Below are 27,820 nucleotides of genomic sequence, written 5' to 3'. Positions count from 1 at the left end.
ACTAATTAATATTATAATAAATACGGGCATAAATAAAGTTGCCAGTGTCGGAGTGATGGAGATTAACAGGTACTAATAAATTTTCAAGAAATGTAAGATGTTTATTTTATTGGTTATATATAAAATAATTTGTAGCCGTAACAGGGGCTGATTTGTAAAAAAATGAATATTATTTTAATCAAATTCCATTTCAGATTCACTGCTTTCTTCAGAATCTAAGGAATCTTCAACTCCAATGTTAATTATTACCGGTTCCAGCATTGCATCAGTCATATTATCCAAATTCCACATTTTATTTTCTTCCTTGTGAGCATGACTAACAGCATTTTTCCAATTTTCTGGAGTTACTTTTGATAAGGAATGTTCTAATAATTGTTGTAAGTCTTCTAATTTAAAAGTTTTGTTGTTGCGTCCGACTTCACCCTTTACTTGAGACCATATATTTTCTATCGGATTCAGATCACAGTGGTATGGGGGTAAACGTAAAATAATTACATCAGGGTTTAATGTCATTTCATCAATTATATATTTTTTATAAGCTGCTTTATGTTGCCTTATAATAGGTAATAATTCCTTTTTTGTCGAATTCTCCTTGTACTCAATTGCGTGTTTATCCAACCATTCGATTATCTCTCCTTTTTTCCATGCCGTTGTTGGCAATTTTTCTGCTAGTCTTGAATGGTAACTAGCATTATCCATGACTCTGACAGAATTTTTTGGAATTAAATCCAACATTTGCTCAAAATATTCTTCAAAAACGTCAGCAGTCATTTCCTCGTGGTAATCTTTGGTTGATTTTGGGGCAAAACTTAATAATCCACCATTGACAAAACCGTATTCGTTTCCAATATGGGTTATTATGAGTCTGCGTCCTTTTCCAACGGGAATATTGTTTATTCCAGTAGATACACCTTCGATGAATGCCTGACGGGAACTTTTCACATTTGTATCAACCCATAGATATGGTACAGTATGACTTTCATTTAGCCAAGTCTCGTCCAAATAAAAAATTGTTTTCCCTTCTTCTCGGTACTTTTTAATAGTTCTTAGATAATCTCGTCTCCAACATACAATGTAATCTTTTTCAATTAAAACGGATTTTCTTCTATTCTTTTGCCAACGAAATCCCATCTCTCTCAATAGTCCCCATAATTTCTTGTTGCTTATGATTGGTAACTCTTCGTTTTCTCTAATTAATGTTTGGATTTTGTCCAATGTTGGAAATTCTTTGTTTAAAAAAAAATGAGTGGACGCTGCGTCTTATCATGTTTTTATGTATTTCTTCAATTTCCAAGGGTTTACTCCCTCCACTCTTCTTGGGAGATGAAACAGTTCCTCCTTTTCTTTCTTTTAGGAATCTATAAATTGTTGCTTCTCCAACCCCTGTCATATTTGAACACATGTTAACGATTTCACGAACATTACTTAAAGGGCGTTGATGTACAAGTGCATCGTGTACATTTAATATTATATTTTTCTCTCTTAGACTGAAGGGACCTTTAAAACGACACTTAACCGGGATAAAACCTGTTGTCGACGTCATTTTTAAATGCAAATAACAAAATATCTACACCAAAAACGTAGGTAGGTAAGATATGAACAATGTACATCTACAAACTAAATGGAAGATGCAAACAATTTCTAATTTATATTATTGGCATAAGCTGTAATGTGGCATAAAATCTACTTAAACTATCATTAGTGAAGACTTATCAGTAATTCCAGGTGATCGTTCAAAGAAGGTATTCTTTTTGTGTCAGGCGATAACTTGTATAGAAAACAATAATCACCTTTAAATTACTGTTTACATTAATTTATTTCGTGAAACATTGAATTCTCTCGTTAATCACCCGTGTATAATTAACAATAATCGTGTGGCATATATACCGACGTTTTTTACGCACAAAAAAGGTATAGTGAGATTAGTGGACACTTATTTTACAGAAGATTTTTTAAAAGATAATGAATTGTTGACGGCATCTTAAAATATTAATTTTTTTTATTTATTTCAAAACAAGTATAGGGTGACGCCTATGGTTTTTTGACCTGTTGAGGATTTGCATACATAATGTGTTATCAATATGATGGAAAAGGACTATAAGATTGTAGCATAATAATTTTCCTTAAAAAATATATTAAAATTTATTTGATACACTCCTGGCTGTTGGTATGACAGCGACCTAAATCTATTTTCTTCTCAAGGTTTTTGCCGAATCAGCTGAAAACAATAATTAGTGACGTAGTCGAATTTGCCGAGTTTATCTATTAAACAACCGGTTTTTTCTATTATTGTGGCTGTTGTTGTTATTTGAAAGTGCAACATTTTAAATGTCATAACATCAAGTTGAAAATGTTCGAAAATATGTCCCAATGCTTTGTCAGTTATTGTAAATAACTTCTAATATTTTATAACATATTAGGTTAAGTTCTTCTTCTTCTTCCTCTTTATAAGCAATTCTGCTTATTCATTTGTGGATTACTACCTCTATAGAAGATTGTCACTCCATATTTTGTGGCTGTATGCTTTTCATTAATTTTTGATTTTTTTATACACATTTCTTTAATGTACAGAATAATTGTTCAATTCCATGTAAATATTGTTATAAGATTTAACTAAAATACATAAATATAAAGATATAAAAAGATAAACTTTATACCTACCCCATTATAGGCAAAATATGCAAGTGCACAAAAAACAAACAGATTAAGGTGCACCATTGCTACGTTATAAAAAAAACAGACACAAAATGTATGAACTAAATTTCATTTTATAGCTATTTTTCGAGTTGTATCATTATATACAATACAATAATACAAAGCAATTAATATTAGAAAATGTTTATTTTTCCTTTAAAAATCAACACAAAAGTGTTACCTGCATTTCACTAAAATTTCTTTAAAATTTCTGGGGTTTGGAACTCTACTTACACTCTCTGCCACACGAACAAATTCATCTCCAAACTGCGGAAATATTCTGACACGGCTTCTTAGGACAAACAAATTGGGGATGGAAGTTGCTCACTGGACACAAACTTTGAAACTCTGCTATTTTAAAAACTGGAATAGGTACAACTGGACACAATGGCTACATGTGGTTATCCTTCAAAAATGTTGTAGACGACACAAATCTCTTAGATACTTAGAAACATAGAAACAGTGATTATTCTTTCAAAACTGACACATTACATTGAGTATAATTCACTATTTTCAACAAATTTGTCGGCTTCTTGACGCCGACACCCACAGCGTGTTCTCTTTTTAAAGATTCTCCCAAACCTCAATAACTGCACATAAAACTTTACCACTGCTACTATAATACACATTTTCGCATAATAAAGGGAAAAAAACGAAAAAACATTACAAATTTAAAGAAAAATTTGGACTTACACTGAAACCAACTGCCCCTGGTAGCGGCCTCAGCGAGGGTGATGTAATTCTCTTCCTCGCAAAATCTTCTCAGCGATCTAAGTGGATGTGTATTTCAGGCGCAGTATTGAGCGGCTTTCGATCAAAGAATACCGAAGAAATATGCATATGTGATATATAAACAAACTTTAAAAATGCGTTTATTATCAACTCGTCGACGTCAACTATCAACAGAAATACATTGAAAATATTTTTCGGTGTTTTAACATATGCGAGGGGATTTCGATATAAATTAAAGAATTTAAAAATGCTACAAACGCTAAATCGTAGAGAAAGACGGATTAAACAGAAACATCACTGGGAAAATTTGGTTTGGGAAACAGAAACAAGCGCGGTAAAACCTAACTTAGTTTCCTGCTGGAAAAAAATCTATTCCAAATGAACAGCTTCTTCTACAAAAAATAATATCGGAGATGGACGTGGTAGGGCCAAATAGAAAAACAGGTAGTGACCACAGAATGGTGAAAACGTCGATAGCAATAGACCTTGAAAAAGAGAGATACCACATTATAAAAAAGAAGTCTACACTTACCTGTACAGAGCCTAATAATATTGTAGCGTGTATAATAAACGAGCGGATCTAATTTATGTAAATATATTTATTTATAAGCTTACATAAACCATTACATAAACCAAAGGGCATAACCGTGAACTACGAAAGCACTGATCCTATCGAGAATGCGGTTTTCTCTATCGAGTGTGGAGAACCCACGAGAACCGGTGAGAGTATTTAAAGTATCGTCTATTCTGGGCAAAGGATAACTATCTGTCCTAGTTACCGCATTGAGCTGGCGGTAGTCAATACAAAAACGCGTTAAACCATCTTTTTTTCTTTACTAGAACTACTGGTGATGTCCATGAACTGTTTGTTGGTACAATTACTCCTTGTTTGTTCATATCTTTGATGATGTCTTCGGCTTTATCTCTTTTTTTTAGCATATGGAAGTCGTCTAGGTTATTGTCTGATTGGCTGAACGTTTTCGGTATTAATTTTATGCGTTACTATGCTTGTTTTACTCTTATCCTTCTTATCAATGGCAAAAACATCTTGAAATTCTATCAACATAGAATTCTTTTCGTTCGTTCATCATCAGTATCTTGGCCCGTTTTAATCACCATCTCAACAAGCTCCTTTGAGTGCTTAGATTTCGATGATTTCTTATTAGTGTTCATAAAACAAATCGAAGCCACGGGAACACACTGTTCGATCAAACTTCTTCTACTTAACATAATAGCAATTCCTTTTAAATTCATAACTTTTACAGGAACAATATGTCGAACTCTCACCAAAGTTTTTGCCGTTAGGAACTCGGCATTGTCCACATCTTTGACCATCTCTAAACTTTCCTCTCGGCAGTGACCATCAACTCTGGTCATCAGAATTTTCTCACTTATACCAAGTATTGTTACGTCACAAGTAGTTAGTAAGCCGATAACATCTTCTTTTTCTTTATGAAACGGCTACTGTTCACTATTGATCTCAAGAACTCCATTTTTGACATTCAATACGGTTCCAACTTTTCTTATTAAATCCATCTCCAATATGAACTCGTCTTAGTTCTCTGCAATTAATACTCAGTATTTCACTGTGATCGGGCCAATGGATACTGACATATTAGCCTCGCATATGTATTAATTTGCTTAACAGTTACTGTTTTAAGCCTTACTGTTGCAGGCAATAATTTAAAATGTCCTCGTAATACTTCTGGACGTGCACCTATTCTTGTTGCACCTGTATCTACCGAAAACGATATACAATTTATTATTGATACGACTCTCAATGTAGAAGCTATGAATTCCACCGGAGGACATAATGTTAACAATCACTATAGGGCCTTTGTTTTTTGAGGTTGGCAGTTGCCCCTTGGTGTCAACCCATTCTAGTTTTCCGACTGTTATGTTGTATCATTTTCTTGCAATTACGGCGAATGCGCCCTACGTCACCACAATTCCAACATCTGGATTCGCGTTCTTTCGGCGTGTTACGAACTGTTTTTGGTACCATTTCTTCCAGACGTTTATCGTTTGTTCGTCGCCTTCTTCAATGGTTCTTACTCGATGGCTCTGGATAAGCTAACCGCACTGTACCAGCATTTGCTTCAAGCTCTTGCAAATTTTCACTTGCTCGTTGAATTCTACTTCTTATTTGTGCTTTGTAGACTTGTTGTAAATGGGCATCTCCGTAATGTTTGTCTAGTCGAGTGAACAAGGTCTGGTAACATTTTTCTTGACCCTTAGGAATCGATCTTAGAATATCCGTACCATCGCCTCGTAAAGCAGCAGTCAATGAAGCAACCTTCTCTTGTTCTGTCCAATGATTGGCTGTCGCAATATCTTTAAATTGTCTAAGGTATATGGACCAAGAAGACTTTCCATCAACTGGTGACAATTTGAATCTTATGTCTATGTGTCGTTTCGTTTCTAGGTGATTCTTCTTTCACTACAGTATATAAACTACTGAATTAACTGGTGGTAGCACTTTTATATTGGTTATCATGGTGTCTAATTGTTTTATCTTCTCTTCTACATTGTTTACATTTTTCTGTATCTTATCGAATTGTCTAGAAACTTTTTCAAATTTCTCATTGTTCTGTTTACATACTTTTTTCACAAATTATTCATCAATTCTTTACGTTAAAACTGCTTCTTCTGCTTACTAAAACTGCAATGTCTCTAGAACATCTTCATTTTTGTTAAGAACATCCTTGAGTCGTTCTTGAAGAATCTTTTTGGGCCCACTGCAGTTTTCATCTCGTTCTTCAAGTTGTTTACGTAACTGTTTCACTGATAGTTCTGCAAACCGAATCTTTGGTTTTTCTGCAAACCGCATCTTGGCATTTTTACACATGTACTTTTTAAATGGTCTTTCTTACAAAGATCTCTACCGAACTACGTGGATGTTTTCGACGAACAATACTTTTCAAAAGCTACTGCTGAATTTATTGTTAAACGAATAAATTACCTCACATGGTAACACCACTGTAGCGTGTGTAATAAAACAAGTGGTTCTAATTTATGTATACATCTTTATTTATAAGCTTAGAGTACGATAATATATATATATATATATAAATATATATATATATATATATATATATATATATATATAATATATATATATATATATTATATCAAAAGTATTCGCCTCGTCGGTAGCTTTTCGAAGACAGGCGCAATTGAGAACGCTATCGATTGTATGTTCTAGATTTATCCTTCTGCGTATTATGACACGTACCATGCGTCGGAGGTATGCTATTTCGTTACAACATAAATGCATTTGAAGAACACATTAATAGCATTCTCGAAAGCAATAAGGATACAGATCCAAATGTCAACACCTTGAATAACATTATAATAGAAGCTATAGAGAAAAGCAAGAAGATACACTGCCAAAAGAAATCATATAACGAAGAAATGAGTAAAAACATTAACATTGATTGAAGAGAGAAGAAGAATACAAAAAGACTACAAAGTAATAGAAGCAAAGAACATTACGAATTTGAAGAGAGATAAGTAAAAGAATACAAAAATCTATGTCCATCTAAAAGATGGACAACCAAATGCATAAAAATAAATAAATACAACAAACGATTGAAAATATTAAAATTTTTAAAGTTAGTTATAAGGAGAAAATTGACAAAAATTTATTAGAAATATTATGTACTTAAATATAATCTTATAATCTATAAACCAATCACACAAATAATAATGGATCAAAATCAACGTTTTATACATGACGAGAATGGGATTGCGGAGGTATGGAGAAAATATTGTCAAAGTCTATATGCAGATGATCCCCAGAATGCAAATCACGAGTTCACTGCAGAGAGAGAACCAAATATTCTAAAGTCAGAGGTAGAAAAAGCAATCAAAAAGTTTAAAAAATAGAAAATCTCCTGGCGCAGACCAGATCACCGCAGAAGTTTTAAAAGAGACTGGAGATGGTGGAGTAAATGTTATGTATATGATCTGCAAAAACATTTGGGAAACCGGAGAGTGGCTCAACGTTTGGACAACATCCACTTTCATCCCTTTATTCAAAAAAAGAACTCCGCTAGATTGCAGCAACTACAGAACGGTAAGCCTAATATCCCATGCAAGCAAGGTTCTACTTCAGGTTCTATTGCCTCAGATATCAGAAGAATAAGCGGGATTTGTCCCAGGAAAAGGCACAAGAGAACACATCCTTAATATCAGACAGCTAATCGAAAAAACTCGTGAATTCAATACTCCTTTGCTTATGTGCTTTGTGGAGTCCTTCGATAAAGTCAAATGGCAGCAGCTATGGTCCATACTAGCGGAAATGGGAACACCCTACCACTTAATTTATTTAATTAGAAGTCTATATGAAAATAATAAGTGCACAGTAAAAATAAGCAACACCCATTCCAATCATTTCAGAATAGAGGCAGGTGTCAGGCAGGGATGCATAATCTCGCCAACTCTGTTTAATATCTATAGCGAACACATTATGCGAAAGGTACTAGACGGATGCAAGGGTGGAATATCAGTAGGAGGTCAAAAAGTCAGTAACTGGAGATATGTTGATGACACTTTAATAATCGCGTCAAATCAAGAAGAAATGGAAGACATAATGAGATGTCTGGATGAGAAAAGCAAAACATATGGACTAAAGCTAAATAAAAGTAAGACAAAGATCATGATAGTAGACAGAGCTTGGAATAATCTTTAACACATTAAAGAAATTGGGGGCTTTAAAGCCCCCAAGCCCGTAAATAGTTTCATATACCTGGGGTCCCTAATAACAAATGGCGGAGGGTGTGACAGAGAGATACGTAGAAGGTTGGCTATTGCTAGAACTGCTATGATGAAATTGGCAACAATTTGGAAACATTCTAGCATAACAATACACACAAAACTAAGGCTGGTAAGGGTACTCATTTTTCCCATAGCCACATATGCATCCGAAACGTGGACCTAAAAGAAAGCGGATAAAAATAAACTAGACGCTTTTGAAATGTGGGTATACGGCCGCATGTTAAGAATATCCTGGATTGATCATCGCACTAACGAGTCGATATTAGAACAACTTAAAGTAAAAGATAGATTGCTTAAACAAATACAACAGAGATATTTGTAGTATTTTCGACACATTGCTATAAGAACAGGTACGATGAAAAAACTGATAGTCGAGGGTAGAGTTGAAGAAAATAGACCTAGGGGAAGATCTCCAAGCCGTTGGGTAGATTAAACAAAAATATTGATTAACCAAGGGTTACATGAAGCCGAACAACTAGCCCAAGACAGAGAAGGATGGAGGGAAATCGTGAAGAAAAAGGAAGACATAAAAAGAAGACGTGAAAAACTGTAAAGGTCTGATGGTGTCACCCATCCCAAAAGGAATTAGGACTGAGGAGGAAGATATATAATCTTTCTGGTGTCAGTAGTTTCTGGTGTCAGTACTCCTCCTGTTTTTTCTTGTAAATTTTTCGGAATTCAATATTTTCATGCAACTACTCTAAGTGGGAATAAGCCACAATTATTAATTTAAAATTAATTTAAAATGCCACAAGAAAATAGCTTCAGAACAACTACTCTAAGGCGATGAAATTCTAAAAAACTGGACTATTACAGTGGTAGAGGGAATTTGTTTCCTATTTTTCTATTTTTACAATGATAAATCAATTAAAGAAAAATATTTTTATTCATTTATTATTTGTTTTAACTTTTTTATTACATATCATTCACCTTAATATGAGATGAGGGGCTCCCTTATAAAAGGATCTAAAATTGATTTAATTTCATTATATTGTCGAGGGTTTTCTTTGACTTCAAATGTCGAATCAATATTCAAATACTTCACAGATCCAGGTTTAACTTCTGGCCAAATGATTTTTTGCAGATCTTCATCTTCCACAGGAGTAGGGTTTCTGTAAACATAAGCAACATAAATAAACTATTAAACAAAGAAAAACCTGAATAAATGGTTCAAATACACTGAGAAAATTTTATTAAGCCTTACTCGTGCCAAAGAAGTCGGGACGCTACAGAACTATTAAAACTTATTGAATGACAACTCTATTACAAGAATATAACATCTCTTTATTTTTTTTTAGAACTTTTTATTAATAAAATGAGAGTTGGAATTTAAAAAAGAACTAGAGGAGCTCTGTTGGCTTTAAATGTTCTTACACAATCGCCCCTTATAACTTAGGATCTCATTCTTTATAACCTTTATAGTGTTCGCATGGTGCCGGACTGGTAATATTACTTTATCATTTACTGCTTTTAACAAGCCAAATAAATAATGTTACCCTAAGTTAAATATAAACCATGGTTTTGTCTATTATTTAATAATATCAGTGGTAATTTGGAACTTTATTTCGCTTCCATTTTGGATAGTTTTTTTTTGTTAATTACATCAAAATTTTTAAAATACTGTTCTTGGAACATTTTTTTTTCTTTTACAAAACTGACCAATGGACAATTTCGAATTTAGTTATAATTTCCTGAATATACTGCCTCTCAAACTACTTTCGAAGCTATATTTATAATCTCACTAAAATGCTACGATTCATCAAATAAGTGTATTGCCCTCTGCATAGAACAAAAACCTTTGACTTTTGAAAGCTGGCAAATATAATTTGAACCAAGGAAATGATTGCAGGCATTTCCTCAATACTTATTAGGCGATCTATAGTTTGCAAGAAGTTGAAAAAACTGTAATTAAGCTACTAATCGATATGTTTCACAATTATATACGATGAAACTATACAAATTCAGGAAATTAAGACTAATATGAGATTACAAATTAATGGACTAACTTGTGATTGAATACTATTGGTGATTTTGATACGCGAAAACCTAAAGAAAAGCCTAAGATATTTGAAGATAAAACTTACTGATATTTTATGAAGTTGGTCCACCATTTAAGTATAGGTTTGCGAAGAGATTCGTTGTGTGTATTTCCATTGAAATTTACACCCCACATGTAATATAAATCGGCTGAATGTTCAACACCTGAAATTTGTTTACTTGTAATTGTAATTTAAAATAAAATTTTTGTGGATACGGCTATTTCTATAAAAAAAAAAATAAAAGTAGTTTTAATGTAAACTAATATACCTGGGAAGGTGTTGCTCTTGTTATACCATGATAATTCATACATATATACAGGAACATATCGAGATGCAGTTTCAGCTTGACGTGCTATCGAACGACCAAACACTTCGTCGCTGGTATACTAGAAACAGATATATTGGCCATTAGGATCATTTGGGTATAAAATACATATCAGGGTGTCACAAAAAGTTTGATCATAAATTATACCACGATTTTTAGAGATAAAAATAAGTCGATTTGGCCCTAATTTACTTACATGAAAAGTTCACCTACAAAAAGGTATGGGGTATTAAGGTTACAAAATAAAACCGATTTTTTTAATATTGCTCCGAAACGGTTTAAAAAGTTTTTTTATTGGTACCCCATTTTGCTTATTAAAAGTACGCCGTAGCGTACAGTAGACTCCCTCTTAACCGATCACCTCCGGACTAGAGCCTGGCATTAATCCGATGTGGAGGCATTTTCATGAGAAAAATTAAGTACATACATACATATATCAAACACATGTACAGGAAGGTGTATAATAATAAAGATCACGGAATATACAGTTGAAAAATACTATTTATTTTTATGTACATATATACATATTTAAATATTTTACAAACTTGTTTTAAAAAAATCGGCAACTTTCTTCTGTTTCTTGACATAAATTTTTAAAAGCTATATCTCTCCATTTTTTTTAAAAACCAAGACGTCTATTGAAGATGAGCCAGCTTGTTGTTCAATATACTTCAATGTCACCTCCATTGCAACCCTCGCTTCGGTGTGGCCGACCTTTTCCTCTCCGTCAACATCATCATAATCAGTCTCCACATTATCATAGTGCTCTTCATGTGTTGCTAGTGTAATTATTTCGTCGTCTGTCAAAAATTCGTTTTCAAGTTCCTCATCACAGTTCATCCATTTTTCAAGATCTTCGGCGTGCAATGGAACCTTTTCGGATAACGTTTGGAGATCTTGAAGAATGGTTGTAGAATTATCTTCTTCGTGTGATTGTTGACACTCAACAAATTCCTCAATGTTGGCCCAAACTTTTCGCCAAGACTTAAAGAAAGTAGAAGCAGGAATTTCTTGGAAGGCTGAAGCTAACATGCAAATTACATCCTTTAAGTTAATTTTTTTGATAATATCAATAAGATTGAGATCTTCACTTTCTGCGCATTGTAAAATTTTGGACAGTAATTTACGTCTATATCATCTTTTTAAGCTTTCAATCTTTCAAGTTTTCAAGATGAGTTGAATGAGGAGCATTATCCAGAAGTAGGACTGCTTTAGTGGAAAGATTTACGCTTTTAAGATGGCGCGTTACTTTCGGAACAAATGCACGCCCAAACCATTCTTTAAATAGATCAACGCTCATCCATGCTGATTTTTGTGATCTGTAGAATACGGGGAGGGACGATGGATGTAAATTTTTAAATGCACGCGGTTGAGCAAACAGCAACTGTAATGCGCTCTTTATTCTTTTTAAATCCAGAAGCCAATTTTTTATGACTTCTCAAAAATCTTTTTTCTGAACGCATTTTAAAATTGAGACCCATCTCATCCATGTTATATACTTATTCGGGTTTTAATTTTTTCATTTTTATAATTTCTACAAACTTGGAGGTAAAATCAGTTATACCTGAAGCGTCCGTGGACATTTTTTCTCCACTTGGGCGTGCATAATTAACTCTGTGACGTGCCTTCCAGCGAGTCAGCCAACCTTCACTTGCAATAAATTTGACTCCGTCTATAATTTTGCTGTGTATACATAAAGCCTTTTCCCTTAGAATCGGACCGCTAATAGGTGTGCCCCTTCGCCGTTCTTGAAGGAACTACAACCAGAGCTTCATCTTCTATCTCGAATTTCGTTTTTTTTAGTGCATCTAGTTTTTAGATTTTTATCTGATTCCATTTGGGCGCAGAAATCCTCAATAGGACGCCGATCCCTTCGCCAGTCATTTACTGTACTTTTTCCCACATTCAACTCTGAACAAATTTTCTTCGCCGATTCACCTTTGTCGATCCGTTTAAGCGCACTTAGGCGTTTTTCCATCGTCACAACCACACGTTTACGTTTTTCACTCATTTTCGCACAAGACGAATTCAATCCTCCTCGAAAGCAAAAACAGAACTGACAACCGGCTGCGAGAGACGATCATCAAGGGGCGCTTATGATCGTCTCGTACGCAAAACAATAGGAAAGGGGAGTGGCAGGTTAATAGGACGGCCGGTTAGTGCGGGACTGGTTAAGAGGGAGTCTACTGTATTTAAATTCAACTTCAAATTTCAAATATTTATACTTTCGTTGTTTAAATCAGAGGAAATGGTGTTTAAATTAATACTACCGACATTCTCGGAAGCCAATGGGAACTCCCAATAATGTTCATTCTTCTTTTAAGCAATATACAATCAGTAATAACAAATAATCTGATGTGACAGATTGCAAATTAATTTTTGTTTTTCTAATTTGCATAATAACGAAAGGTATACTGGTGTACATCACAAATTCAACCATTTTATATTATTAGCTCTTATTTCAATTTTTTGTAGTAATAATACATGATTTTAAATTGTACCAATAAAAAAATAGCGTAAAATATTCGTGGACAACTGGTCTTTAAAACACTTGCTCTATTACACTCCGGCTACGCCCTCGTGCTCGAAAAAATCGTGCGTGTTTTAAAGACCTCAATATCCACTTATACTTTAATATATTATTATGAAAATTTATATTATGTATTAGAATGCCATGGCCAATAAAACCGAAGTACCGAAAAAATATTTTTCTTGATTTTTCTAAATGTTTAGAAGATCTCCAAACATTGTCCCCTATCCTTTTTTACAGTACAATATTGGAATAAAAACGGGACGTTATTGGAATGAAATACCTATTCTATAACTTTGTTGTCTGTTAGTGTTAGAGCCATTTAATAATTTAATAATCAAGATCTCAAGAAATGTATTGAGTCTAGCAAAATTTGATGGGTTTGATATTATAAACCACATTTTTTAACGTAAGACGACTCAGAATTTTTTTATTTAGGTTCATAATTATGGGCAATAGTTATATTGCAAGCGGCAGTCCAAAAAGATCACTCAAAGAATTGGGCCTAATCCGACATCACGGTGAACGATTACATTATATTTTATCCTCCTCCTCTATCTTTTCTCCTTCGTAAGAATGACGTCATGTAATTTGTTTGACTTTTTCTGTCCAATTATCTTTCTCTTGTGCTCTTGTGCATGTTGTTTTGCTTTGGAGAATGAGTAACCAGTCATGTCCTTTATTTGGGCCGACCATCGTACTAGAGATCTTCCTCTGGATCTTTTATCCGCTACGTTACCTTCAACTATCATTCACTCCATGCCTTCTCTTCTTCTAGTTATATGTTCAAAATAAGTTGTGATAAGTCTAGTTTTTTATGTTAATTTCTGTTAGAATTGAGTTATTTGTGCGATGGGCGGTCCATGGTATGCGCAACATTCTACGGTAGACCCACATTTCAAATCCCATTATACGTTTTGAATCGGCTTCTTTTATTGTCCAAGTTTCTGAAGCATAGGTAGCGATAGGAAATATCAATGCTCGAACAAGGCGTAATCTTGTGTTTTTTGTGATGTCACTGTTCTTCCAAATTGTTGTGAGTTTGGCTGTTGCCGATCTGGCCATTGTGATATGTCTTTGCAAGGATCTCGTCTTTGCATCCTCCACAATAATAACGGAGCCTAAGTAATTAAATTGCCTGACCCTGCCATGTTCCTTTTCTCTGCTTGGTTCTTTCTAATTCTATCGATGATCATCACTTTGGTTTTCTGCATATTTGCAAAATTATTTGATTATTGGTCATCAGCATAACGTATGTTTTTGATTTTTCTTCCTCCTATCGTTGCTCCACCTTGCCATTCCTCACAAACTTGACGCATAATATGTTCACTATATATATTTAATAGAATAGGGGATATTATGCATCCCTGTCGAACTCCAAATTTTAATTTGAAGTTTTTCGAAACCACATTATTAACATATTAACATATTAACATTCTTACATTAGCAGTATTATTTACATATAGTTTTTGTAATAAATAGATTAGATGATGCATGTTACGATCTCGAAGGCCTTGGAATAGTCAATATTCATTAATATGTTTCTATGTTAAACTCTCGAGATTTTTCGATAATTTGACGAATACTAAAAATATGTTCTCTTGTTCCTCTACCTGGGACGAATCTACATTGTTCTTAGGGAATTTGTAGTAAGAGAATTGATTTTAGTCTTTCACTGATGATGGTTAGAAGTACTTTTTCTCACGTGTGATATCAATGCTACTGTACAGTAATTACTGCAATCTGTCGGTGAACCTTTTTTATTACCTTATTTATAATATTTTATCACCGTGTCTCAATTTAATTATTTTATGTACGATGTTATTTAAAAGATCCCAGAAATAAGCTTTTCGTTATTTGGGTAACCAACCTTTTATATTTTATTTTGAAACTGATTTTTTAATAATCACTTAAACGATTTTCCGAATCGCGTCTAATAATTTTTTTAAGCTTACCTCATCGAAATAAATACTTTTTTTCTCTTGGTAATTTTTTAAAAAATGCTTCTTTTTTGAGTGATTTGCAATTTTTTGTTGAAAAATGCTTCTTGGGGTAATTTTTCTAGAAAACTACCAAGCAAATTGCATTTCTACAAAAACCTTTATAATCTTTAAACCTTCAAGTATAAGATAGAATATTTTCACAAAAATAAATGGATTTTATCTAATAAGCATTTAGCATGATTAGCATATATAGATAAGCATGAGGGGTATGTTTTATAAAAGTGTGGAGAACGGTTAAGAAACAGTTACCACACCCCTTCCATTTAACAACTTAAAAAATTACTTCCATAAGACCATTCCAAACGTAAAAGATTTTGTGATTGAATTAAGAAGAAAATAGACAGGGTAAACTTTAATAAAGAATATTTTATTCATCGACGAAGCAATCTTTATAAGAAATGAAGTCACATCATCACAATACTCATGTCGGGGCCGGCATAAATCCTAATTGTAAAAAAGTGCGTCACCATCAGACTAATTTAAAGTATACGTTTGTGCTGGAATTTTCAGTAGTTATTTAGTAGGGCCAGCACTTCTTCCCAATATTTTAAACGGTCAAAATTATTTATCATTGTTACAAAAGATCTGTTTCTCTACTTGGAAGATGTACCGTTAGCTATCAAACAAAGTATGTGATTTTTGCAGGATGGAGCTCTAACCATTGTAGCGAGAAAGTTAGGGTATTTGTATTTCAACAATATCCAGCACATTGAATAGGAAGGGAGCTGGATGCTTAAATTGAATGAGGACCGCGCGGCCCAGATCTGAATCCAATGGATTTTTGTTGCTAATGACTTTCTACAGAAATTTAATTTTTCAACATAGTCGGTATTCATTGTTGAAAATATGTAAAGCCTGGATATAGGAAGGGAGAGGTCATTCTGAACAATTTTTAAATTAAATTTCTCTGTTTTCTATTCCTAATTAAAAGATAATAATAAACTTAATATTTGTAGAAATGCAATATTGTAAATATTTAAAAAGTGGCTGTATCTTCCAAATTAATTATTTTACCAATAAATACTACGTGAAAAAAAGTTGTAAAATAGATATTTTGTTCTATTGACGTCCCGTTTTAAATCCAATATTATATGTATTACAAAAAAGTTAAGGAGAAGAGGTTTGGAAGGGAAAAGGTACGGATTTGACCAGACTATCTCCCGCAAACATCCCGACAACGCGGATGCTTTGTTGATCTGACTCTTTAGATCGTTTACTGGATCGTATGTGCTTGATCTATCTATGTAAAAAATAGTAAGAAGATTATAAATGCTTTTGAAATTACGAGAATATTCCAGACTAAATAATGCTGTACAAAGGACTTAACATGGCATTAGGGCAAGGTTATTTGAAAATGAGATGTCACGTTAACGTTTTTAGTAAAATTAAATTGTATTTGTGTTTTAGCTAAGTAGGCTTTTTGATTTTAAGTCCCAGAGTGATTTCGAATAAATCCCATATAGGAATATATACATTACTCTCCATAATTACCGTACCACATTAAATGTACCTATTTTTCTTCTGAACTGTTTATTACCAATATTTTCTGAGAAATGCCAAGGTTGAATTTAAGTAAGCTTGATTTTAAGTATGCTTAGTCGCTGCGAAGAAATAATGAGTAATAGAGGTGGATATATTCGTTACTAGCTTTTTTTTAGAGAGAGAAAGAGAGAGAGAGAGAGAGAGAGAGAGAGAGAGAGAGAGAGAGAGAGAGAGAGAGAGAGAGAGAGTACTTGTTAAAGAATAGGTTATGAGGTTATCAAGTTATGCTTTCTTATGCTTTAGTTATTTTAAATGGCAATAAAGTTTATGTAAGTAGTGTTTTCATTACTTTCATTTGCTTTAAATATCCATAAAAACTTGCTACATTTAAGGTTTTGTATAATCTTTGATAATAAAGATATCGAGATTATTTTTTTAACAAACTGTTGAGAATGAGGCTATCTTGAAATATTAAGAGCGTTTACTTAGATTAATTAGATTAGTATTAATTGTAGCGTTTACTTTTAATACATTCTACGGGTATTGTAATATAAAATAGAAAAACACAACTTTATTTCATCAGCCCGTATGTGGATAAAATGTTGACATTTTTGAGAAAACATTGGTACGTGCAATGTGAGAAATTAGACCTATAATGTGAAACAAAAATCATCGAAACCCAATTAAAGGTGAAAAAGAAACTAGCCTTACAATTGTAGTATATTTAAGATTGAGCGTTGATTTTGGAGAGTAGTGTACTGCAATCCAGAAAGTGGAAACGGAATGAATTTTCCTTATAAATATATGCCTCAGAGTAAGAACATATATATTTAGGAGAAACAGTCATAGTCCAATCGTCAGAGAGTTGACCCCTAAAAATTATACGAACAAGCTGAATTTTGCAGACAATATTAATTTTGGGGCATCAAAAAAGATGCACCAAGATGTTTACCACTTTCACCTCCGGGCTTCCCCCTAAAACTTCCTCGCAGGGGGGTAAAAACGCAAAAAAATCGATTTACCAAGAATCTGTATGCTATAGAAAAAAATATTTCAAATAAAAAATGTAACTGAGATAATTTTAAACAAAAATGTTTCTAAGCATTTCTTGTTTAGAATTAACCGTTCTTTTGATTTTTGTAGATAGGTCACTTAAATCAAAAGATATAGAATTTTTACGGTCGAGCTGATACAAATTTTATTGAAAATTGATTTCACGCGCGTAACTGACTGTTTTATGTTGGCGTAGGTTAGACCATTCTTGTTCTCTTGAATGATTCTGTTCGCCCTTGTAACTGGTGCGCTGGTTTAACTTCGCTAGTGGACTGTATCTCTAGCAAAAATTAAAGGATATGTGCACAGATACCAAATTTATTATCCAAACTCTTATAACAAAAATAATATCGACTATATCGACATGCCATCTGTTAACCTATTTTTTCGACCGACTGTCACTCTCGGCTGGCGGGTGGCGACTCTTCTCTTTTTCGGCAAGACATGAAGTGTCAACCGTCAATACAGCTAAGGCCCCGTCTACAAATGCGCGGCAAATTTAAATAATTTTCATTATTTTACATTTCTGAACACTGACATGCAAAATCTACGGTCGCTTCATGCGTTGTTTATAAGAGAACGGTTCATTCTACACAAAAAATGTTCACAAAGATTTTTATTTAAAATTTTCTCAGCTACATTTTTTATTTAAAACATTTTTCCTACGCTGTACAGATTCTTGGTAAATCGATTTTTTTGTGTTTTTACCCTACTGCGAGGGGGGTTTTAAGGGGAAACCCGGGGGTAAAAGTGGTAAACTTTTTTCCATCTTTTTTGGGATCCCAAAGTTAATATGCTCATTAAAATATAGCTTTGTTGTATCATTTGTAGAGGTTCAGTGGCAGTTTCGTCTCTGACGACTGGAGTATCAGTGTTATCGCAAAATAGATTGGAAAAGTAGACAAAATAATGTTAAAATGAATGTAAAAATTAAATTGTATAATTTTAAAGCCAATAAGTAAATAAAAAGTTAGAAAAAGTATTGCAAATAAACTAATGAATTTGTTTCTTATTCTCCCCTAGTTACTTAACATTGAAAATAACCTTACGCCACCGCCCTAACTCACATTATCTCGTTTTATGAAAATATAATTTATTAATCTTTTTTCAAATGTTTGATGAAAGGTTTAGCCTATTAAAAGAAGAGCAATACCGTGCCCAGCTAGATTTACGGATATCTGCGTACTACTTCTATTAAAAAAAAAAAAAAAACAAAAGAGTTAGATTGTATTTAAATTCTTTAAAATCATTTTTTTCTTAAAATTTAATCAGCTAGACAGTTTGCGTCACACCACGTAAGAACGAGGTTTTGCGAGTTTCAGTTGGTGGTTTAATAGGTGTGAAAGATTTGTTCGCTGCCTTTGCAATGGAATCTAAAATGCCCGTAATACATTATGTAAAAATAAAATTAAATAATTTACTTCTTTAACGACTAAAGAAAGGCTATCTAATTATTTATGCCTAACGTGGCGATAGATAAATTTATGAAACAATTTACTTACTTTTATAAGTGAAAATGCGTCTTCTTCAAATGATGAGTTGGTGTAGAGACTCTTTAATGCGCTACCAACATATTCTCTTGCTTCTTCAGCTACATTTAAAGATGCTGATATAATTTCCTTTGGGTTTTCATCATAAAATATTGCTCTTTGTTTAAACTCATCACTACTAACATCTGAAAAATATAGATTATGAATCTGGTCGTCAATGATGTGGGTTTTATATGTTCATTGTACCTATTTATGTTTTCAAAAGATTTTTAATAAAGCTTGAATGTAACATTCTATTGAGTATACTCATACGTACTTAAGGCTAAAATATTTCTTCTTCGTTTCCGTCTTCTTTCTCTTTATAAGCAATTCTGCTTGTTCATTGGCGGATTAATACCTCTATGAAATGTTGTCACTCCATCTTTTGCGCAGTCGTCCGATACTTCCTTTGACACGAGTCTTCTCCATTCTCCTTCTTTTCCCTCATTCTTTTTTTTTTGTGTCCATTTATTTATACACTGTACGTTGCATTTTCTTCTCATGTCTTTACTTCTCTTACGATCTCTTAGCGTATTTCCTGTAATTCTTCTCAGTACTCTCATCTCTGCCGTTTCCAGTAGCCTTGTGGTTGTATCGGGTCTTGTTTCTGAGGCATATGCCATTATTGGTCTTACACTGGCCTTATAAATTCTGGACTTCATCTCATTGTTAATGTGTCTTCTTCGCCATATAGTGTTATTAAGGTATCTTGCCATCTATTTGCTTTTGTACTTGATCTCTCACTTGTTTGTCCAGGTCTTTATAACTGAAAAGTGTAATTCCAAGGTATTTTATTTCCATTACTTGTTAAATACTGATGCCACAAATTCTATTTTACATCTGGTTGGTTCTTTGCTGACTACTATTGTTTTAGTTTTCTGAGATGAAATTGTCATATTAAATTCTTTTGCTCTTATGTTAAATCTGTCGACCAGTCTTTGCAAACTATCGTCATCTTGAGCTGTCAATATTGCGTCGCCTGCGTAACAGAGTATTTTTATTTTTTTGTTTCCCATTCTGTATCCTTTTCCTTTGCTTTTGATGATTTCATCCATGATTAAATTGGAGAGTATAGGGCTCAATGAGTACCCTTGTCTTATTCCGCTGCCTATTTCTATAGGTTTTGTAAGTTGTTCATCCATTCTGACTTCATCTTTGTTATTTTGGTAGATGTTTTTGATAGTACCTACAAAAGCTTATTTTTGTAGATTTTAAGTTAAGCCCTTCTGTAGTTATAGCTGCTTTGTTTTATATCTCTTTGTAGCATTGCTTGTAGCAAAACATTTTTATGTGTATATTTTCCTTATATTCATCATCAAATTATTCCCCATTTCTTTCATTCTTTTTTTATTATCTTTATTTCAAACTTAGTCTAGATGATTGCTTTAAATCAGTTGTAAAAAATATATTATATCGGGTATCATTGTCCCCTTGATCGAAGAAATCTTTCTTAAAAGGGCATATTACAGCTCCGTTCAGTGACTTTTAGTTACCAATCCAATAAAGTAGATTTACGTCATCAAATTACATTTTGTTTTATGTGGTAATTCATGTAACTTTCTTTGGCGACTGAAGACCGTGCTGTGCCTTGAAAAGCTTTATGGTTACTTAAAAATTGCAATCACTGTTTTTCTTTCAGCAATGTAAATTATGTTACCATTTTTTTTATTGACAACATAATTCGCAAGTTCACCAATAACTCATTTTCTGTTAAAAATATATGTTCCACTAATAATATGATGTGATTTGCATTATAATTGGAGCTCATAAGGTAGTGTCAGATCGAAGGCAAACCTCTTGGAGAAAGAACAGCTAATTACTATTTATTAATAATAATAAACATTTATTAACTTTTAGAGAAAAAGAACAGGACGTTCATTTCTGGTTAAATTATCTAAATAGAAAAAAATTACTTACTAACAAACAGCAAACCTTCTTCAGAGTTAAAGCCTATAAGGATAGGAACAAAGTTGAATTGGCCATTGAGAATAGCGCTGTGCATGGGTGCAGTAATTAAAGCGTTTTCGTTGAACTCTTCCTCAATAACCGGCTTCCAGACAAGAGAATTCGCGTATCCTTGTGGTCTAACTCCATAAGAGAACTACAAAACAATTAAAATATATCTAATGATAAAACAATAAAAACTGTTGTTTTTAACACTTGTGTCTCTTTCCTCTATTAGCTGATGTATTTATGGATCATTTAGAATCCACACAGATCATGAAAAATTCTGAAATACTCCATTGGTTTCGCTATGTTGACGACTGTTTAGTCTTCATTTCAGGTAACTCCAATTCAGCTGAACTATTACTTTCTAAAATTAACCAAATTCACCCCAAAATCAAGTTCACCACGGAACTAGAATCATCTATGTCAATAAATTTTCTTGATCTCACCATTACCAGATTAAATGACCACTTCGACTTCAGTATCTATAGGAAACCCACACAGACTGACCACGTAATACCATTCTCATCTAATCACCCCATGTCACACAAATACGCAGATTTTCATAGTTACATCCATCGCCTAGAAACCATTTCACTTTCAGATTTAAACTACAAAAAAGAACTTAACATACTCAGACAAATAGCAGTCAACAATGGATATGATCACAACATCATCAACAAACTCATCAACAAAAGACCCTGCAGGAGACTGCGTTCCCCAGAGACCTTACCACCAAACCCAATTACGTTTCACTCCCATACCATCACGAAAGTCTTTCTGGAGATATTCGAAATCTTATCAAACGTTCGGTTGAAAATATCCATGTTTCCTTTAAAGTACCCAATAATTTGGGTCAGCACACATCTAATTCCAAAGATCAATTATATGAACCGTAGTGGTGTTTACAGACTAAAATGTTCAGATTGTGATGCCACCTACATAGGTAGAACATGTAGATCACTGTCTTCACGCTCTCTAGAACACACAAAAAGAGAAAACCCTTCCACTTTCTCTCAACATCTCAAAGAACACAACCACACCCTCAATATCCCAGAAGACGTTTCACTTATTCACAATCTCCCAAAAAAAACTACCTCAAACTAGACTTATATGAAGACCTTGAAATTCTTAAAGAAAAACAAAAAAGTCCAAATTGTGTTAATCGTCATGTCTCATTCAATCGAGACTTCCTCCCTCTCCATCGCCAACTATTCTCATAACCCACATCCTTAATTTACTCTTACAAAAAAATCTATATTTATTATTATTCGTTCGTTAACTATCCATCTTCCTTAGTTCACTCCAAAATCTCTCTTTCAATACATCATACTCTCCATCTTTCCCCACTTCTTTCTATCCAACCTAAACTTGTTTTTCATGCTTCTTTTCGACACCTCTAAATTCAGAGTAGATTATTCGTCATCTCCCTCCTAAACTATTCAGTTCTCATTTTACTTATCCACACATCTCCCTCAGGGTTTGGTTTCGGATCTCTGGAGACTTCAGCCTTCTGTAGTCTTTCCTCTTTTCATAATTTTAAAAACATCACAACTTACTTTTTTACTTAAATTTAACAGAGCCACCCACAACCATTTCATTTTTACAGTTCTTGTCAGGATAATCCAATAGTCTATTAAGCTCATGAACTTATAACTTATCCTTTTATATTTCTCATTGTGTACCTAGTGTTGCTTTATAACAGATAGGGCCTTTTCTTCTTAAGTTATAAGTTGAGTACTGTACGACCATCATATTACAAAAACCACGTCCCAACCATCAATTTTTGTTCATCTCATATATTTGTCAACACACACAAAACAACTAACCAACTTCTTCCGTGAACACCTAATCAGTTATTTACGTTCATGAACTTGTAACTTAAAAAGTTTTACATTTATCAGGTGCCAAATGTTGCTTTTTAACACACAGGGCCTTCTATGCTTAAGTTATAAGTTAAATATTACATGAACATTAGATTACACAAGCCAACTACAGGAACTTAGATTCCTTGTAGATTCTACGAAATTTATTATCACTACAGTTGTTTTGGCAGAGCACTTTTCTAAAGTAATGTATTTTTACTATTCCTTTATACTTCATAGTCTTTAACTGAATAATTTAAATAATTTGAGGAAGGGAGAGCTGTTTGTGTCAAGTTGTGAATTCCAGACTTTATTAATTTTCATAAGATTCTAATAAAGATAGCTTAAGGCGTTGATTTTAAACATAGAGAATTTAAAATTGGTCATTAAAAAAATGATTGTGATCTAGAAGGTAAAGTGCGTACGTGGATTCTGTTTTTCTGTTATTAAAAGCTATTTTGTGTTCTGCTATAAGTTTGTTAAAAGTTCTACCAGTTAGACCAATGTAAGTTTTTGGGCAGTCACCACAAGTAAGTTTGTATACATTATTGTTTAATTGCTTTTTTTGGCTCTTGTTTTTCTTAATATATTTGCTAAAGTAGTTGTTTGTTCTAAAAGCTGGTGTTGTTCCTTTCTGTTTTATATATTTGCCTATTATTTTTATATCTTGCCTGTATATGTAATCCAGCAGAAGCTACTCGATTTTTATCTGGTGAAGAAAAAACTCATTTCAGGGCTTGAAATGTAGAAAAAAATGTGCAGAAATAAATTGGTACAATGAAAGAACAAGAATAAGAAAAGCTTTGAAGGCTATAAGGTCTATTTGCACAAAAGAAAAAGAAGAGTCAAATATAAAATTGATAGATATGAGGAAATGGAAAAACATTATATTACAATATGAATAGGTAAAAATTTCAAGGAGAATTGGTAGACCAACAAATAAGTAATAAAATAAGTAGGAGAAATATCTAAGAAAGAATTAACGAACGCACCGAAAGAGTCTAAAAATGGTAAAGCCTCTAGACGCTCAAATATCTCCATTGAACTGATTAGGTACAGACCAGATGTATTCCTTGAGTGAATTGGTTAATTGTTTAACAAATTTATAAAAGAATTCATCCCAGAGGACTGGAATACCGAATGAATCAGCTCAATTTACAAAAAGGAAAATAGAGGTTTTGCTTTAACTATAAAGGAATAATGGTTACCAGTTTGATGGGGAGATTGAAAGGAAAAATATTGAATGACAGAGTAAAATTAGAATACGATCATAGCGAAGAGCAAAATAGATTTCGTGTAGAAAGATCAGGAAGAACTTTCATAGCATGATTGTCGCATCTCGCAAACTTTCAATTGCTTATCAAGAAAGAAGTGATGTGACTAAGACAGCTCAATATTAGATTATCAACTTGCCCAATTAGTTAATATTAATGGTTCTGTTCACTCAGGATTAAGATATAATAATTCGAGAAACAGATAGTACACAACAAATCTGTTTTTTTTTTGTAGTGTCCAACATTTTATATTTCTATTACCAATGAAAAGACTCGATAAATTTAATAATCAACAAGTAAAATCAATATTTACCGTAGTCTGCAGCTCTATTAATTCTTCTAAGGGTGCTTCTTGCAAAACAGTTAATAAATCACTAGATTTACTAGAATTAAAAGAACTATTTAATTGTCTTCCAAATTCAAATGCTACTTCTCGATCATTTGATGGATAGAAAATTCCACTTAAAGAGGAGCCACTTTGTTGGATGATTCCACTGTATAAACCTACAAAAAAAAGTAGTACAGTATGCGGTACCGTAGACTAGCGCGAAAGTTCATACTAGGTATATGTATTTTTACTTAAAAAAACTATGAAACATTTCAAATTGTATACTTAACCTCCACCCCCTGGTTAGGTACACAAATTGACTGTAGTTCTGCTATGACTGGATAAATATTAAAATTTTTAAAATGTTTTACTAATTATATTTATATAAAATTATATTTATAGGAAATTATGAAAATATAAACAAATATCATTTGATTATTATACAAACTATCATCAGACCAATAATGACATACTCGGCAGAAACACGACCTGACACAGAGAGCACAAAAAGAATGTTGGAAAAATCAGAAATGAAAACACTGTTAAAACACTATGGAACAGAGCTAGAAGTACAGATATACGACATAAATGCAAGGTGGCATTATGGACTGGATAAGAAATAGAAGAGTAGAATGAAACGATCCTATAAGCCGAATGACAACAAATAGAGTAGTAAAGACGGCAAGAGACGGTTCTCCAATAGGAAGACGATCAGTAGAAAGACCACGAAAACGATGAAATGACAACTTAGTGGAGGCACATTGAAAAACAGACACGTAGTAACATTAAACATTAAACAGCGTTGTTAAGAGATAATAAACTAAAATACATACCTCGAGCTGGTTTGCTCTGCAAAAGGAATGCAGCAGACATGCTTCCAGCGCTCTCACCACCCACTGTAACTTGCTTGGGATCCCCTCCAAAAGTATTAATGTTATCGTGTACCCACTGAAGAGCAAGAACTTGATCTTTAAGACCCAAGTTTCCAGGAATATTATCGTCAATTGTTGTCAAGAATCCTGCAAATAGAAATTGATTGAAACAGTTTTAAAAAATATATATACATCAATATTATTTATAAGTTAACATTATTTACTGTATAAAAAATTAAAATAGGTCCTAGAAAATGCAACTTAAGAAAAAACGATTGTGTAAATTGTTTAATGCATTCTTCAATCTATTCCTTATTCTGTAAAGTTAAGTTAAATAATTCTATTAACATGCTACCAAACTTAAGTTCATAATAAAGTTAATTATCCATAGATAGATGTTTTAATGAAAAATTTGTCAAAAGTGGACAATCGCAGTTTTTAATATAATTTGTGTACGTAAAAATATCCATTAATCATGACAAATGCTTGACTAAAATGGCAAACAGTTTCCTAGATGACCTATCGTGCTTGACTTAACAAATTTATGCAATCTTTTGACCACTTCAGATCAATTAAAACATTAATATTCTTCTAACTGCTAGCCTCCTACGATCGTTATCCACTGAAATCCACAATATTTGTACAGATGGTCAATTAAATCGTTTCATATTTAAATAATCTAAAACCTTATAGTTCACCTACAGGAATCATAAATAAAAATGAAAAGCAACAAGGCTGCGGGAGATGATGGAATAGTTACAGAAGCTATATTGGCCGCCCCATTTTCTACATTCTACATTCTACAGAAGCTATAAAACTTGGTGGAACCTCTCTACTGAAGAAAATATGACACCTCTTTAATTTCTGCTTATATAGTCAAAAATTTTTATAACTTATACCACTTCTTACATACATATAACAAAATATACGGTTCCCTTAATCTTGCTAGAAGATATCGACTGTTGCTTTATTGGTTATTCTAACTCTTAGTGGGGTCAAAGCATCCAGATTTATCGATGGTTCCAAAGTATCTTTCTTGATGAAGTTAATACGAGGATGGAAAGCATTCTTAGGTTTGCAAACTTCGATGGCCTGCTTGTCTGTAACTATTTTTGTGTTTTCCGCTTCATTTTCGTTGTTCCTTAAAATAGTAATTGTATTTTTCAAGCTAACAGGGCTTTTGATGTTCATCGGACTCAAATTTGACTCTTCGGAATACGAAGATTCTATAGGCCATTATTTAATGTTTACATCAGGTGCCCAAAATCTATGAAACTGCAGAATTTCCTACAGATTGGCTAGTTTCCACCTTCATCCCTCTCCACAAAAAAGCAAATGCCACCAGATGCTCTGATTACAGAATTATAAGCTTAATGAGCTATGTACTCAAAATCCTTCTTTCACTCTCACATATAAAGAAAACTTGAAGAAAACATTGGCAGTGTTCAGTTTGGATTTAGAAGCGGACTGGGAGCGCGAGAGGTCCTATTTTCCATAAAAGTAGTGATACAGAGAGCTAGAAACATAAACTGCGAAGTCTACGCATACTTTATAGACTTTGAAAAAGCATTTGACAAGGTGCAACATCAAAAATTATTCCAGATACTGTAAGAATCTAGTATTAATGACAAAGATTAACGCCTAATTAAAAATTTATACTTTTTACAAAGTATACAAGGACAACGAAACCTCACAAGAATTCACGATAAAACGGGGAGTACGTCAGGGCTGCATTTTGTCACCGACGTTGTTCAATACTTACTCGGAAATGCTGTTCAGGGAAGCTATTGATGGTTTAGGAGAAGGTACAAATATCAATGGTGAAATCATAAACAATTTAAGATATGCGGACGATACAGTTTTGATTGCTGATAATCCGGAGGATCTGCAAACATTAATAGACCATTTAGTGGAAGCCTGTGACAGATACGGCATGAAATTAAACTTTAAGAAGAGGACCAAAATTCTTGCAGTAAGTAAAAACGACGTAATACAGCAACAATTCACAGCTAATAATGAACCTTGAAAATAATCGACAAAATTACATACCTTGGATGCACCCAAATGAAAGAGGATAGAGCATACAGAGTTGTATTTCGTAATCTAAATCATACAGTGCCCATTACTATAATAAAAAGTGAAATGGAAAAATATGGGCATTTAATACGCAATATTGTAAATATAAAACACAGAGTAAGTAAGGATCCTCTAATGATGTTCTACGTCGATATAGAACCTAATCAAAATAATAAAAAATATATTAAATTTAATTTATAAACAACGCAAAAATAGTTATTGAGCCACTGTATAAAAAGAATAATATTGTTCAGTGTACCAGATGCTAATTGTATGGACACTCTAAGACATA

General features: G+C 33.2%; 1 protein-coding gene across 1 annotated transcript in view; it reads right to left on the bottom strand.

Moving 5' to 3' along the window:
* Nucleotides 1–9,072: 9,072 nt before the first annotated feature.
* LOC140447529 (para-nitrobenzyl esterase-like) overlaps nt 9,073–27,820 on the bottom strand; it is a 30,621-nt gene continuing 11,873 nt past the window's right edge. The window contains exons 5-11 of the mRNA XM_072540228.1: nt 25,414–25,599; nt 24,566–24,756; nt 21,084–21,267; nt 19,140–19,312; nt 10,513–10,630; nt 10,290–10,407; nt 9,073–9,317 (exon numbers count right to left, since the gene is read on the bottom strand). Of these exons, the coding sequence (XP_072396329.1) occupies nt 9,137–9,317; nt 10,290–10,407; nt 10,513–10,630; nt 19,140–19,312; nt 21,084–21,267; nt 24,566–24,756; nt 25,414–25,599 (1,151 nt within the window). The 3' untranslated portion in view covers nt 9,073–9,136. The remainder of the gene's footprint in view (nt 9,318–10,289; nt 10,408–10,512; nt 10,631–19,139; nt 19,313–21,083; nt 21,268–24,565; nt 24,757–25,413; nt 25,600–27,820) is intronic.

Source organism: Diabrotica undecimpunctata, chromosome 8 (genome assembly GCF_040954645.1).
Source record: "Diabrotica undecimpunctata isolate CICGRU chromosome 8, icDiaUnde3, whole genome shotgun sequence".
NCBI classification, from domain to species: Eukaryota; Metazoa; Arthropoda; class Insecta; order Coleoptera; family Chrysomelidae; genus Diabrotica; species Diabrotica undecimpunctata.
This window is presented reverse-complemented; position numbering and strand designations above follow the sequence as displayed.